This window comes from Chaetura pelagica, unplaced genomic scaffold (assembly GCF_000747805.2).
Source record: "Chaetura pelagica isolate M959 unplaced genomic scaffold, ChaPel_1.0 scaffold11, whole genome shotgun sequence".
NCBI classification, from domain to species: Eukaryota; Metazoa; Chordata; class Aves; order Apodiformes; family Apodidae; genus Chaetura; species Chaetura pelagica.
Genome location: NW_009952694.1, coordinates 2,525,861 through 2,541,909, shown reverse-complemented (window position 1 = coordinate 2,541,909; position 16,049 = coordinate 2,525,861). Strand labels below are relative to the sequence as shown.

The window sequence follows — 16,049 nt, the reverse complement described above, 5'->3', positions numbered from 1 at the left end:
TAGAGGGGACAGGACTGAGACGAGCACCTCTTTGACCAATTTCAAACTACTCATATCCTAGTATTGTGCCACTTACTTTCTGCAGAACTTGTCACTCTTGCCTCCAGAAAAGAACACTGAAACGTTATCTCAGAGAAAGAAAGATAGAAGGGAGGAAAGGGAGAGGAGGGAGGGTGGAAAGAAGGGAGGGAGGAAGGAAGGAAGGAAGGACGGGCTATTTCTGAGGCACCCAGCCCCACAGAGCTGCCGCCGGCGCCCAGAGCTGGGCAGGCGCTCCTGCCCCGCTGCTGCCGGTGCGGGGACTGCACCGCGCCAGGATATTTGTAATCGAAATTTAAAAGCACAGATCTAGCTGAAACAAGCCAAGCAGGTTCTGCTGCAACTATATTTAATCGCTGCTCTGAATCCTGTCCCACAGCCTGTGGCACGAAGCTCACGAGAGCCCGGTGGTGCTTGGGCTGGCTTCCTCCCCAGTCTGGCTGTCCTCACATGACCCCACTTCCTGAGGACAAGGCTGTTGTCTTTCCCAGCTCTAAAAATCAACAGATGTCCAAAACCAAGTGCCTAGGTTTTGTTCACGGTCATTGCAAATACTCAAGTTGCCTTACATGCGTATCTGGCAGCATAGGTGTACTTTAAGATATTTGCTTTATTTTACTTATTGATTTCCAACAGACCTTCAGAAGGCAAACCAGAGGCAGAGCATTGGCAGAGCAGCCAACAACACACTCGCCAGCACAGCTAACCGGCCTCAGCAGCTCCGCAGTGTTTGCCAAGAGCAGAGGGAGGGGGCTCGAGGCTTCCACCAGCAGGAACAAACCCAGGCAGTGTCCGTAGCTCTTAAATCCAGCCCTTACAACCCCTCGTTGTGCTTCACACTGAGAGCCGCACGTCCGTGCAGTTTCACACGCTCTGTGTGGCTGTGAAGGAGGGAGGTGCCTGCAGAGCGGCTGAAGCTCAGTCTGGAGGATGGTCCTCCCGCTGCTGGGCAGTGCCCCGAGCTTGCAGTGTGTGTGAAGCTGGCCAAGAGCAGTTGTTTATTCTCCTAGGTAACAATGCATCTCAAAATGCTTTAAAATGCCAAAGCAATGTAACTGTGGCAACCCCCAGTATGCTTTATGTGGCACAATCAAATCAAAGGGTGTACTTTTTGCACTCTGACAGGATGGTAAAACAACAGCCTGTGCAAAACTAGATCTTACCTTCCTGGTTTCCACAAGATCCTATCCTCTCCCTCCTACAAGCCCTGAGCCTTGTGCAGCCACAGTGAGCCAGTGAACTGAGGCAGATAAAAGTTGACCCAGAGTGACAAAAGGGTAAGTACCAGACCAGATGGACTTCCTGAACCAGGTCAGCTTGCACTCACATGTGCAAGCACATGGGATAGCATGAGACAACACAGCAACAGAAGCCACTTCCAACTTAGATCAGGTGAAGATTTTGTGGACCTGTGACCTTGTCTGCTCATGCCAAGAGCCAAACATCATGAAACTGAGCCTAGAAGCTGAAACGAGACCCTATGCCTGCTGTGCTCTTGCAGCACACCTTGGCCTTGCCAGCTCTTTTGAAAGCTCCATGCCTGGCACAACTGGATTACAGCACATATTTATCTACACACCTCAATTCTTGTTACAAAGCACAGGTGTTCACATATGGTGGTGGTATGTGTTTTGATTCACTACAAAGTGGGAGAGCATCACATTCTCATTATTATGTGCACCTGAAATAAGTGCTGTAACCTCATATGTGCTTCATCAACAGAAGCAGTTTCTCAGTTGTGCTCCTGCTGGATGCTTTGCACATGCTTTCCTTTGTCAATAGGTCTAGCATCAGAAAGCAGAACAATCAATTTTATCCTCTATTTCTTGATTAATAACTAAATCACTTTCTTAAATTGAAGGGGAAGGACATTTCTACTCCAATCCTGCAATATAGACTGCTTGTAATGCTACTTATCACTAATTATTTTTGTTATCTTCCTTTTCTGTACAAGCTTATGCCCTTTTTCAGACCATCAAAACCCTCTCTGGTATGTTAGGACACTCACAACTTCTGGGTTTATTTTTTGTCCCCATCCAGACTTACTTTGCACTCTGTAACTCTTAACTCTTGCCTTTGAATTTATGGACCATTACTGCACTTCAGGCAGATGTCCCCCCCTGAACTATCTACATAAGAGGTCATGACTGTTTCCTGTGTTGGAGTGAGAAAGATGTAGGTGTCAGTGCAAAGTACTCAAAGTAGGAAAAAAAGTTGAGAAAAATTACTTCCTGGTGAGTACTGTTGTCACCCAGGAGATATAACTATTTTTGCACTTAAAAGGTAATTTTACACTATTCAGTACTGTATTTATTTACTTGGTTTGTTACTAGGTAGGATAGTAATGGAAACTTCTGGAGATAAGATCAGGGAATATAATAACCTAATGTTGTAAGAAGTATTCAACAAACATTTAATGGGTGCAGACACCCACGAGGCAGAGCAACCAGGAGCTACAGGCTGAGAAATCCACTAGAGACTGAGGGTTCAGGCAACTCGCCACCACCTCGCAGCAGGTCAGGCAGCATTCCCAGTCATGACTGAAAATCCTCCTTTCTCTCCCATCCCTGCTGCTAACAGTCTCGACTCTCCAGCCTTCTTGCAGGCACATCCTGTGACCTCCGGGGGTAATGAGTAAACTAACTGCTCTACCCTGGCAGCCGATTTTCAAGGTTCACCACATCCTTAGGTGAGAACTATTTTGTGTGTTTTGTTTGTTGGTTTTTGGGGTTTTTTTTGTGTTTTTTTTGTTTTGTTTTGTTTTTTTGGTTGCTTTTTTTTCTGTCAACCAGGCATTTCCAAATACTGTTACTGAAACTAGGGAAACATTCAATGTAAATACATTTCTTCACAACACCCTAAGGGTATGCACAGCTACAAGTGGTTTAAGGGACACATATAGAAAATCAAATGGAGGAAACACTGCCCATCCCACTTGTGCTAAAACCCAATCCAAGGTGGCTGTCCCCTTTGACAGCCAACATGTGGTAGGCTTTCTTGACACCATGTTGAAAGTTCTACTTTCCTAAATGCCTTAAAGCTGCACTGCCCAGAGAGACCTCTGCCTGGCTGCCCATCCCAGCTGCCAGTTAGATTCCAGAAAGGAGGGTTCAATGGATTCAGATAACTGATATGCCCCCTCTCCCAGAGTAAAATATTTGCTTACAAGGGAGGATTTTGACTGTCATTCCTACCAGAGGCACCACTGGTTTAACCAGACCCTGCTTATGGATCCTGTCCTGCACTGCCCCCTGTGTTGCTACCGCCATTGCAGGGCCAGGATCAAGGTTAAACCAGCGTCCAAACTGAGTTAACGCTAATTTGCTGGATGTATATTTTATTTTTTTTTAAATACAGGCTTGTTTCCAAATCAGATTCCTCAAGTAGCCCTGGAAATTGCTGGGCTACAGAATAGGCGTAGGAGCAGAGGAACCAGGGAGGAGAGGCAGTAAAAGCACTGTTCCCAAAGAAACCTTCCTCAGACAAAATAAACCTTGCCTGGTCAATGGGTAGTCTTGATGCTGCTCAGTGAAGGCTTCTGTCACCTATTGGCCAAGGCAAATACCACTTTGGTGGAACAGGTGTCATCTCACAGGGATAAGTCAAAGAGTAGTCAAGAGGACAATGAGCTATGGTTACTCTTGTCCCTTTGAAGCTGGCCAAGGTTTCCACAGCAGCTTAAACCAGAAGCAGCACAATCCCATGTCCTTCTTCCCCCCTTTACACCAGCCCTACACCCAGCATGATCCTACAGCAAGCTGATTCAGGTCACTAATCCAACAGAGAACTGAAGCAAACCAAACTGTGTTTACCAGCAGTTTAGTGAACAAACAGCTGATTACAAATATAAATGAGTAGCGGTGCTGGCTGAAGGAGGAGGGTGGACACAGCTGGGACCAAAACAGGGAAGAGGGCTAGTGTGCATGCAAGGATCACAGCTGTATCATTTCTCACACAAAGGAATTCCCATTCCTGATCATGCAAACCCAGCTGATGCACATTCCTGCTTCTTGATGCTGCTCAGTGAAGGCTTCTGTCACCTATTGGCCAAGGCAAATACCACTTTGGTGGAACAGGTGTCATCTCACAGGGATAAGTCAAAGAGTAGTCAAGAGGACAATGAGCTATGGTTACTCTTGTCCCTTTGAAGCTGGCCAAGGTTTCCACAGCAGCTTAAACCAGAAGCAGCACAATCCCATGTCCTTCTTCCCCCCTTTACACCAGCCCTACACCCAGCATGATCCTACAGCAAGCTGATTCAGGTCACTAATCCAACAGAGAACTGAAGCAAACCAAACTGTGTTTACCAGCAGTTTAGTGAACAAACAGCTGATTACAAATATAAATGAGTAGCGGTGCTGGCTGAAGGAGGAGGGTGGACACAGCTGGGACCAAAACAGGGAAGAGGGCTAGTGTGCATGCAAGGATCACAGCTGTATCATTTCTCACACAAAGGAATTCCCATTCCTGATCATGCAAACCCAGCTGATGCACATTACTGCTGCATTTCTCCATTCCCAACTACCAAGTCTGACTCTCTAACTTTAGAGAGGGTTACTTTCTAGTCTAAGGAATCCTGTAAAGGATTAAATACCTTATGTTCACAGTGGGTGTCACAAGAGGTAGTTTTCTGGAAGAAAAGACAAACAGATAAAATTTGCTGGCAAAAGTTAAAGCTTGGCTGGTGTGCCCTAATCTGCACTGCATACTAGGCTGCTAGAGCCTTAGCTAGGAAACTGCACTGCAGAGGCTCTGGGTCAACATACATGATGTCAGCTAACCCACCGTGAGTTGCACAGCGAGGTCATGTAGTGCATCTGCACCACAGATGGGAAGCTCAGCTACAGCTGACGGGTTCTAAAAAGTATCAGGAGAAAAAAAACATCAACCCAAAGAATGAAAGCACACACTTCTTCCTAGATGACTCAGTTCTGCCAAACAGTTAGATGGATTTTGACTTAGTGACATGCTGGGTCTATTTATTCACCAGGGTTACCGTCAAGTACATCACAGTTCCCAGATTTAACACTGTGGCACAGAAATTTCATAGAGGATGGTGACACAGGTAAGACTAGTACTAGAGAAAAGATTACTGTGCTAAGAAAATCTTGGTGAAGAGCAGCAAATACTGCTATTCACTGTGGATTTTGACTCTCATTTTAGAAATGCAAGTTTATCTGTACAAAGTACAAAGGACAGGAGAAAATGTTTTGTTTTGGTTTTGGATTTTTTTTTTAATGTGAGAATAATGATAAACAAAATCCAGACACTATTTTAAGCAGCTTTGCATAAGCACATGAGGATCCTTGTTTTAGTTTGGGCATGAGAGGTTTAAGTTCACTGTTTCAACAGATCCTAAACTACAGGATGTCTTGCATTGTTTCCAAATAGTTTGGGTTATAGCAAAACAAAGAGAACAGAACAAACTGTTACTAGCAAAGACTGGCTGGAACAAGCTACGACAATTCAAGAACTTCCCATCGGAAAAAAGAAAACAACGAAACTGTGATTACAAAATGAATACTAGTGCCCCTACCGTTAGTTTCCTGGTAGTGCAGTGTTGTTTTTTTTCTAGAAGAAAACATGAACAATGTCATGGATACGCTTCACACAACCCGTGAGCCAACAAGGCTGCTGTTTTGCAGAACTCAATAGCAGGCTTTGTTTGTATGTCAGGGGAAAAAATAAAGAGGAAAAGTTTATTTATTTATTTTTTTCAGATGCAAGCAAGCTACAGATCTAATTATTTCATGTTACTTCCAGCAAGGTGCACCGAACCAAAATATTTATTCATTACACCCTGAGATTGGGCTAATGAGGAACAGGAGAGAGAAGGCAAAGAAAAATGCAGCATATTATTCCATGTAATTAAGGTTGCGATAATACATCTACACATACTTGCTCCACTTGAGCCTCTCTGTGCTTAAGTCTGTCACCGCTGGAGGCTTTACTGAAAAAGTGTGGTCAACATTGTGCATTCCAAGTTGATTCAATACCACGTGTTGCACTATAGAATTATCTGACATACTGGAGATGTTGGTTCCCACCTGCCTTGGCATCGTTTGTTGCCAGGATGACTGAACATACAGACAACTCCTGGTCACCCACAGACCACTGATGTTAAGACTCCTTGTTAAGCTATTTCTGTCTGTAATACATGACATTGCTGCCTCTGGGCCCCTCTCAGGGGCTGTTCATAAAAAATCCAGGTGCTTTTCACAAATTCCAGTGAACACTGTTTTACCTAATCTGACTGCATCTACTTGGCCTTTGCATCCTTACACCCTAACCACAAATAATGAGCCCTTGGAACATAGCATGGACAGAGTTACAAGGCTGTGTGGAGCATGTCTATGCTTAGTACAGATAACACTGATCTGGGGCTAGTGTGTGAGTAAGACTTGATCCTATTCCTGCTTAACTACTCAAGCATTCACACTATAACTGCATCTACCAGAGTTTTCAGCCCTGGCACAACAAACCACAAACACATGGAGTGAGCCCAAGTCTGGTATCACTCTTGACAAGCTCCGCCCAAACCAGAAGTGTCAGGATCATATCATGCATGCTCTGGCCTCTGCTGCAAGTGCCAGGTTTGGAAGAGCAGGTGATAACAAATACAGTTCAACACCAGCCACGCCTGATACAGTTTGGTTGCAGGTGCTCTCTGATTCAGGGTGAGGAACGTGATTACATGTATGTGTAACACATGGGATTTTCCCCTTGGGTCAGGTAACCCCATCTGTGCAGCTGCCTTATCTTATGCAACACAAAGCTTTGACTGAAAAAGAAAAATCTCCATCATTATTATGAAAAGAGAACCATGAATTTCCAGTACAGGAAAAAATACTAGCATAAATGGCATTTCAGTTGCTGCAACTTTAACTTTGCTTATTAAAATAAAAAAGCAATATTCCCCATGAATGTAGACAGCTTATTCCATCATCTCTGAAGAGAAATTGGGATGTTCTGCATTGCAAAAGCATAAGGTATGAACAAACAGTCAGTGCTCCCAAAACCACCACCCAGGTTATACAATCACATGCAGGCTCCAAAATTTACAATTAAAGGTGTTGCAGAGTTTTAACACAAAATACAATGCAAATGTACTCTAGTCATACGGCTCCCCAGTTGTCATCTTTTTATTTTCTTCAAGTCATTACTGAAGTTTCATCTATATAAGTACCAGAGGGTTATACTTTATGACAAAATAAATAATTACTTAAGTCTACTCAAATTCCAGGTTGTTATGCAACCTGAGGACTCAGAAGAAGGGTCCTAGGAAGTTTCAGAAATGCAGCTGTCACTTGGAATGACTCAGACCTTTCCAAACATGCCTTTAGGATTCATTCTGCCAATGGCTGCACAAAACCACACAGAATTCTTGGATAACCAACACAAAACCAGAAGCAAGGTGGCTTCATCTTATCATCTGTACTGCACTATATGACAAGAGAGGCTGAAATTTCGAGACACTAATGGAAATTCAGGAAGCTTTGTAAAGTCAACAATTCACAGTACAGATGAATCTCCTCAACTCAGTTATCACAAAAGGTTAGCATTATCTTTTATTAAAAACACCAACCACAGAATGCATCTCCTTAACTATGATGAACTTGGAAAATACATATTCAAGAGGCTTTAACTGTAAAGCAAAAAAAAAAAAAAATTAAGCAATCCCAGTTTCTGATGAATTATGGTGCCTTCCCCAAAGGGCCATAAATAAATAAATAAATAACATTTTTTAGAAATCGAAGAGAAGTATTTGGATAAATTAAACCAAATATAGGAATAGCATGGCACAGGAATGAAGGTAAGGTGCTAGATTGTATTAGCTTTACATTCTCTAAAGAAGACACTTGCATCTATCCCAAAGTACCTGGTAATCTTCCCCTTCCCTCCTCACCACCTCTTCCCCTCGCTTCATAATCTCCCTTTTTGCTGCTAAGGCTGAAACCTCTTCAGTTGAAGTAAAACAAAAGAGCCTTTTTCTTCACCTTCATTCACATTTTTGCAATCTTCTCTTTTCTCCTAACCCAGAACCTTTGAAGGAGCAAGGGGATTTGTTTCCCAGAGACATTCCCATTGATGGATTTTGATGATTGGTTCCATCCATCCACATTGTTTCTGGCACTGCCCAAAGCCTTAAAACCAGGTAGGTGACAAACAGCTAAGATCCCAAAGTACACTGCATATAGAATCTGCTCCCCTAAATAAATGTTAGCTTCAGAGCTCAGTAATTACAGAAATGTCAGTTATATTCACTACTTGCACCCCAAATAAACGAGTTTGAAGGAGTGTACTGGGAATCACAGCTCGTATTTTCCCTCAGCTGCCCTATATCCTCATACAAATCTGAGAAAATACTAAAATCATCTTCATTTCCCCACAGTTAAACCACTAATGTTACAAGCCTTTCAATACGAGGGCAAGAAGAGAACACACATAGATGTGAGAACTATCTCAGACACAAAGGCCACATCACGTGATATAAAACTTCACACGAGGAGCCAAATAGTTCAGATGAAAAATACAGCACAGAACATAACATTTCTGTTAAAATACAACTAAAAGGCAAGCAACGATTACAAGAATATTCTAAGTCATCAAGCATTTTAATGAGAATTGCATAAAACTGAAAGTTAAAAAAATTACATTAAAAGGAGACACCAAGTATTTCAAAAACCTCTGTTTTATTTGTACAGAGTAAAATACATCATATAGTGAACATGGTTTTCCACCCATAATCTAAAGCCATTAATAAGTGTTTTCACCAAATATTCTGGCCAGAAGCACAGACAATGCAAAAGGAAACACTAGTCTCTCTCTGCCAGAGCTACAAGGTGGACATCAATCTCTGCTTCTGTAAGGATCCTGAAAGAAAAAAAAAAAATAAATAAATTAAATTGCTTAAAAGAATCTTCCCCTTAAGCTTCAATATTACAACCCAATGTCTACAGAAATAAGTTTTATACAATACATCTTTCAGCCCTTTAAAGTCCCACTACCGGGACCACAGGCCAATGCTCCAGTTCTTTTTAGAAAAATAAAAGAATCATAGGCACTAGAGAGCAATGAAGTAACAAATGGTAGGAAAAGGAAAAGGTAACTCCTCATGAGGAATGTATTTGCAAGCTGGGACCTGGTGAGAAGGATGGGTATGATAATCAGTAGGATTACTCCAAGGGGGACACATTTTCATAGCCTGCTGCCTCTGCTTGTTATCCATCCTTTCTGAAAAGGACATAAACCCAGTAAATGCAGCTTGGCAGAATGCCAGCAGTTGATCTTTGAGCAGCAGTAGAAAAGGGGTAATGCAGCTACTGCACACTTTCTCAAAAATCCTATGCTGTTGTGTTGTCCTAACACACACCACCAGATGCAAAATCACCCATCATCACCATGTCAACTTCATACATTAAGAAGCACTCAAAAGAATACACCTGTAGGACCCAAAGGTTTGAAGCTTCTCTCCAATCCCCATCTACCCACTAGCTAGACTAAAGTAGCAGACAACTTTGTTTTCCACCTAGCTATTCATTTATTTGCTTTTAAAAAATTATTTTAATTTTTAAAAAGGCAAGAAAGATTAAGGCAGGAATAACTGAATTTCTCTGCAGCAAGCCAGCCTTAAATAAATTTTAGGTAAGACATACCTAGAGGGTCATTTTGCATATACATTGTGTAGTGAGAAGGCTGCCAAGGACACCATATCTGATGTGATCCAGGTGTTGTCTCAATAAACTGACCAAGTAACCTTGCTGCACACAGTGGGTGGCACTCAAGATTCAGGCAGTAACAGGGGAGGGAGGAAACTGTAGGTGTTTTGCTTGCATTCTAGTTGGTAATGCAGTGTACTCAGAAAGTGAAAAGTTCAGCCAGTTCCAAATCACTGCAGTGATTTTTAAATAAAGGATAATTTAATCTTGTAAAACTTAAGTAGAATATCTAAAATAATACAAATTCATAGCATATTAACCATATAGTGGAGGTGTTAAAAACTGATGCAATTATAAGATGAGCAGGAGTAATTTAAAGATCCCATTTAGAAGAGAATTTAAAAAAACATAAGAGACTTGCAAAAATTTCCAATATAAAACAGACTTCACTGTGTTAAGTTGTCATGGCCATCATTTGGAAGTGGACTCCAGATACTAGTACAAAGAAAATTTTTTTATTCTTTTAAGCATGAAAAATCATCTAGATCTGATGTAACCACTCTTGAATCATCACAAAAAGCAATACCCTTTTCAGAAACAAAAGATAACACTTCACTGTATCCCTTAACACTGTCGAACATTTGTCCTGGTTTCGGCTGGGATAGAACTAATTTTCTTCTTAGTGGCTAGAATAACACTATGTTTAATATGGCTTTAGTAGGAGGTTTGGTTTGAGGAGAATATTGATAATTCACTGATGTTTTTAGTTGTTGCTAATTGATCAAAGACCCCATATTTTTCCAGTGTGGTGAACAAGCCAGGAGGGAGTATAATCAGAAAAAGTGATCCAAAGCGGCCAGTGGAGTATTCCTTATCATTCAAGGTCACGATCAGTGTATAGTTGAGACTTGGTGGGGAATTTGCTTTCTTTCTCTTGCAGGATTGCAGTTTTGGGATCTCTCTCCTCCTCTGGGATAGTTAGCCAGGAATATGCTGGGCCTTGGTCAGTGGGTTGTAAGCAGTCACACTGTGCTTCACTGCTCCAGATATTCTTCTTCTTATTATTACTAATACTATTATTACTGTTTAATATACTATTATCATTATTGCTAAATTTTCTTTCATTTTTTTTTTCTCGCAACCTATGAGTCTCTGTGCTGGTTTGGTGGGTTTTTTGGTAGTGGGGGAAGGGTACCAGCAGTGGCTCCTGTAAGAAGCTGAGAACCTCCCCCAGTTCCAGACCTCATGGGAAGGACTCATGAAGGAGAGGTTGATGGAAGAATCTCTGCCATGGGAGGGACCCCGTGGGAAGCAGGGAAGGACTGTAAGGAATCCTTCTTCCTGAGGAGGAAAGAGCACCAGGAACCACCAGCCTGTGAACTGACTCTAAACTTCATCCCCTGTCCCCCTGTGCCGCTGGGGGGAAGGAGGGAGAAAAATCGGGAGCAAAGTAATTTGGGCCCTGGAAGAAGGGAGGGGTGGAGGTAACGTGTGTAAGCACTGCTGCTTTTATTGTCTGTGTCCTATGTGAATTTCATTAGTGTGATATTAATTATTATTTTTCCCCGACGTTGAGTCTGTTTTGCCCGGGACCTTAATTGGTGAAGAACCCTCCTTGTCCTTTGTCTTGACCCATGAGCTTCTAGTTGGACTTTGTCCTCCTCAACCCAGAGTGTGTGCGTGGGGCGGGGGGGAAGCTGAGGAGGGGAAGCTGAGTGAGCGGCCAGGTGGCTGTTCCTTTGTTGTCATGTTATGCCCAAACCACAACAGTCTCCTTACCCTTACTCCTCCAATTCTCTTCCTCATCCCCTGGGGCAGGGGAGGGTGAGCAAGCAGCTGCATGGTTAAACCACAACAACATTCGAAAACTGTATTAAGATACTGTATTTTTAAAAAACAATGTCTTTTACCTCTACACATTTTGAAGAGTTAAAAGTAAACAACTCAAAATCTTCAGCTTCTGACATTTTTTTTCTCAATTTACTGTTACACAAAAAGTCAAAACTGATTGCACGTAAGAGAAACACATCACGTTTTATCAATACTGATCACTTACCTGAATTTAGGATTTTCCACTGTAACTACACCAACTTCTATTTCTGAAGGTTTGAAATCAATGGATAGTACAGTAGACAGGCATGTTATTGCTGTCTGAAAGAGAACAAAAAAACCTATCATAAAATAGAAAGCACTAAGGCTTTTTTTCTTTTTATGTAGACATAGAATTAACAACTAGCCTTCCTTTCAGTTTTAAGTTACTTCCTTCCACTTCAAAACCTCTGCTGAAAAGTTTGATATAGTTTCTCTCTGTTACAGAATACAGTCCCTCCCTGGTCCTCTCCTTAAGAAGCCAATTTATAAAAATCCAAGGGACATGTCATTTTTGTAGCAGGAAAAACCCACAACAAAAGCGTTTTATCATGCAAAGATTAAAATCCTAGGCCCCAGGGACAGAACATGCTTTCTAACATGAAGATTGTTTTAAGTGCCACTAAAAGAAGCCTTTACTGGCATCCCCAGTATTTGAGCACTGTAGTAACTAACCACTAGCTGAAATGACAGATTCTGCTTCAGCTAATTGAAGAAGAAAAAGCAGATTACATAACTATTTGACCACTTGCAAAATACCTTCAAAAGATTTTTTGGCTGCAATAACTATACTTGCTCTGACAGCAATACAGAACTGTAAGAAAACAGGCAATGCCTAACTGCCTTCCTTTATATCGTAAGCCTACATACACCATACTATTGAAAATACTTTAACAGATCTTTATTTCCTTCTGCTGGCCTACCTCTACTGTTTGTTCATATGTCCAATCAAATTTCTTCTTTACTTTCTTTTCAAGAAAACTGGTTGACTCTGTCTGTTTAACTCCTGCAGCTGTGGCCTTGAATCCACAATAGTAACCTGCTGGGTCACACTTGTACACCTGAGGGCCGTGTTCTTCATCGATTCCAATCAAAATCATACCTTGAAGAGAAAATTTGTTACTTTATTTTTTCCACAATTTTAGCAAGTTCATTCAGCTGAAGACTAGAACAGATACTCCCCTCCTGTGAAACATGTGCATGCACAGCAATACATTTTTGGGAACCAGTCCAATACCTGTGGCTGTGATTTCCTATTTACCTCTAACTTGCTGTTTTCTACCAGCCTCTCATTCCCAGGTGTGCAACTCAGTTTACTCCAAACCAGATTTCTTTCATTCCAAAAGAGGGCTACTCATTAAAGATCGAAAAGTTTTTGCCATGCTCTGTGTGCAGGCAACCACAAAGCCAGGAAATACAACAGTTTAATCCCAATAAAAGCTAACCCAGCCACAGTTCACTTCCTGTGTGCTGTATGACTCTTTAAAAGCGTAAACAATAGTTCTACTAACATGTGCCTAATACAAGAAGGCAACTTCACAAATATGTTTAAATTAACGGAAATATTTTTTAAATCAGCTTCAAATTTCTTGATTGTAATTCTGAAAAGCACTACATTGCATCCCTTCTCCTCTTTTTTTTTTTTAAAGGAAAAAAATTCTGAAACTAAATGTAAAAATATCAGAACATAAACCTGAGTCATTGAAGACCATTTTACTAAATGCTTTCAAGTTGGACAGACTTGGGAGTAACACAATCTGATTGCAAATGCATCTGTGTTCACCTGTACTTCTAGATTTACAGCTGTATTCTCTCAATATGCACATTAAAAATAATTTGAGAGCAATACTTGCAAAAAATTCAAAACAGAACAAGGTCAAGGTTTTAAACTATTTTTGCTTTATGCTGCATAACTTCCAACTAGTAGTTACAGCTAGTAAGCTTCTGAGCAACTATTACTAACACAGAAAAAAAAAATCCATCATCTTTTCAAAAAAAGCTTAAGGGAAGTTAAGAAAGATACATTTTTATTCACGTATTAAAAAGAAAATTAATAAAATAAAATCACTTTCCAGTACTATAATGGCATGGGAAATTCCAGCAGAAGAAACAAACAATCATTCCTGAACATTACAAGCACAGGAAAATCGCCCCATCATGGAAACTGTGGTGCAACCGTAAACATTACTGCTTTAGTGAGAAGTAATAGTGCCTACTATGATTACAAGAAGTGATGAATCAGTTCTGAAACTATTCTCCTTAAAAGAAAAAAAACAACAAAAAAACCCCCCCACAACAAGCAAAGCAAAAAGAAACCCAGACAAAATGTTTAATGAAAAGGTAATGGAGTAAACATTAAATGTTTTATCTCAGTTCCAAGACACCACTTCTCTACATTATATATATCATGGTTAAGAGCAAAAATTACGCAGATTTTTGTCCTATACATATTACTTAGATCAAAAAAAGCCACAAAATCTGCACAAGCATAGTTCCACTCTCCATATGTCAGTTCAAACAGTAGTACTTCCCTAGACACAGACACCAGTAAAAAGAGCATCTCCTATTCACAGACATCACTGTGCAGTGCAAACAGACTAGGCCCCAAAAACTTAGGAGAAATGGCATAGCCCACTTTAAAGAGGCTAAAATCACTGACTCCAAACGAAATGCTGAGTCAATAGTAAAATCAGGCCTCCCATTTCAAGACTTCCAACACTCCTCTCTCATTGGCTGTTCATCCCTCTTACTCCTTCAGTTACATCTGCATCTTGCACAATTTGAAAATAGGCGAGAATTTCTTATGCTTGAAGTTGCAGGCTTAGACAAGAAATAGAAAAGGTTAACTTCATAGACTATACTTACAGCAACCAAGAGGCCTCATTTCAGCATTCTGTGTGTAGACCTGAGAAATATCTGCAATCCTTTTACACAGCATATCCACAGGGATGTCATAGCCATACTTGTACTTCCAGTTAGCAGCCTCATAGCGGGCTCTCTGCACCTGAGATCTGCTGTCAGCTAGACAGAAAGAACTAATATTAATTTCACCAAACATTTACCATGTTTATTCCTAGCACTGCTTGAGAAGGCAAATTCCAGGCTCAACTTTAAGTTGTCTTTAAATATACACACCAAAACTAGACAAGTTTTCCAAAATCAGAGCGAGCGGTACAAATCTCCTAAAGCACTGAATTGTTTATGTGATGCAAAGTAGGTGAACTATATAAAGAAGTTGACACACTTCAGACATTTTAAAAGATGGTGAATTAAATACCTGTCATTCCTGTCATCACACAGCCAATATTTTCTGTAATTCTGAATAAGTGAGTCACTGTGTTGGAATCCAGTAACTTGTCCTAAAGTGGAAATAGAAATACACTAATAGAAAACACTGTTCTTCAAGTACAAAAAAGAGAGACTCTGAATGCTCCAGTATTTACAGAAGAGTGATAAAAAAATAAAAATCAACAAACAGCTAAAAATTATCTTTCAGGCTTATTACTGTTTACTGATATAGGCATGTGAAGGAAAAAACAGGAAAATGAGGAAGATAACACCTCAACATCTGCAAAAGGATGACAGCTAGACCAACAAAGTCCTTTTCCTTCTGAAGAAACATTTGAGAACACATACAAAAACTTGAGCCCTCTTTGCCCACTGCCCTTAAAACACAAGGGTTTTTCCCCTTTGTCAACAGTACACTCCCAATGTGCTGAAACACCCATGAAAATAAGTTCTGCATGTTATTGGTATAAGGTGTTCTGAGTAGGGATTAATGAAATCAAGAAACTGACTACAGACAACTCAGCCCTTACAAGCCTGAGTAATGCAAGCATGCTCAACTCCAGTAGGACCAACTTAATGTTTTAGCATTAATCTTTTTGACAGCTATAGAGAAAACCAGTATTATAGTACTTGGTCAGGACATGTACAATTGAGTGCCAAAAGGAGCTAGAACTTGTCAAAAGCAGAATGAGAATAAGATACTCAATTCAAACTGCCATATATGTCAATGCCAATAAACATAATATCAATGTTGCAGAGTCTCACCTCCACCTTTTTCCTTATCTCCTTCCAGCCTCCCCCTCAAAACCAAACTACTTACAGGTACTTTCTTCTGTGTTACAATTACTGCGGAGTCTTTCCCACGAACAGCTACAGATGTAAGTCCACCCTGGTTTATGGCCTTAAAAGCATATTCTGTAAAAATATGTAAGAGTTAATAAAAAACAGCACTAGAGACATCAGTACAAACAACTCCGACACACTTCCCCTAACAGAGAAGTATCACCAAGTCCTGGCCTTTTCAATACTTCAATATTTGTGCAATAATTTGGGTGTTTAAGGTCTTTAGAACAATGCACAGAAGAACCTTCTGATAGAAATTAAATCACTGACTTTCTTCACAAAACCACTACCACTTCTTCCTTCAAATACTTCTAGTAATTTGCATTTTTGTTCAGTTAGAATGTTTAGCAG

At 40.8% G+C, this 16,049-nt stretch overlaps 1 protein-coding gene across 1 annotated transcript; it reads right to left on the bottom strand.

The window, feature by feature from the left end:
- Positions 1-8,715: 8,715 nt before the first annotated feature.
- PSMA6 (proteasome (prosome, macropain) subunit, alpha type, 6) lies at positions 8,716-15,723 on the bottom strand. Its single transcript, XM_009993860.1, has 6 exons — positions 15,682-15,723; positions 14,845-14,926; positions 14,433-14,588; positions 12,491-12,669; positions 11,755-11,849; positions 8,716-8,913 (listed from the first exon to the last, which is right to left on the bottom strand). Exons 2-6 carry the CDS (start codon positions 14,858-14,860, stop codon positions 8,856-8,858), a joined length of 504 nt encoding a protein of 167 aa, XP_009992162.1. The 5' UTR covers positions 14,861-14,926; positions 15,682-15,723; the 3' UTR covers positions 8,716-8,855.
- Positions 15,724-16,049: the final 326 nt, after the last annotated feature.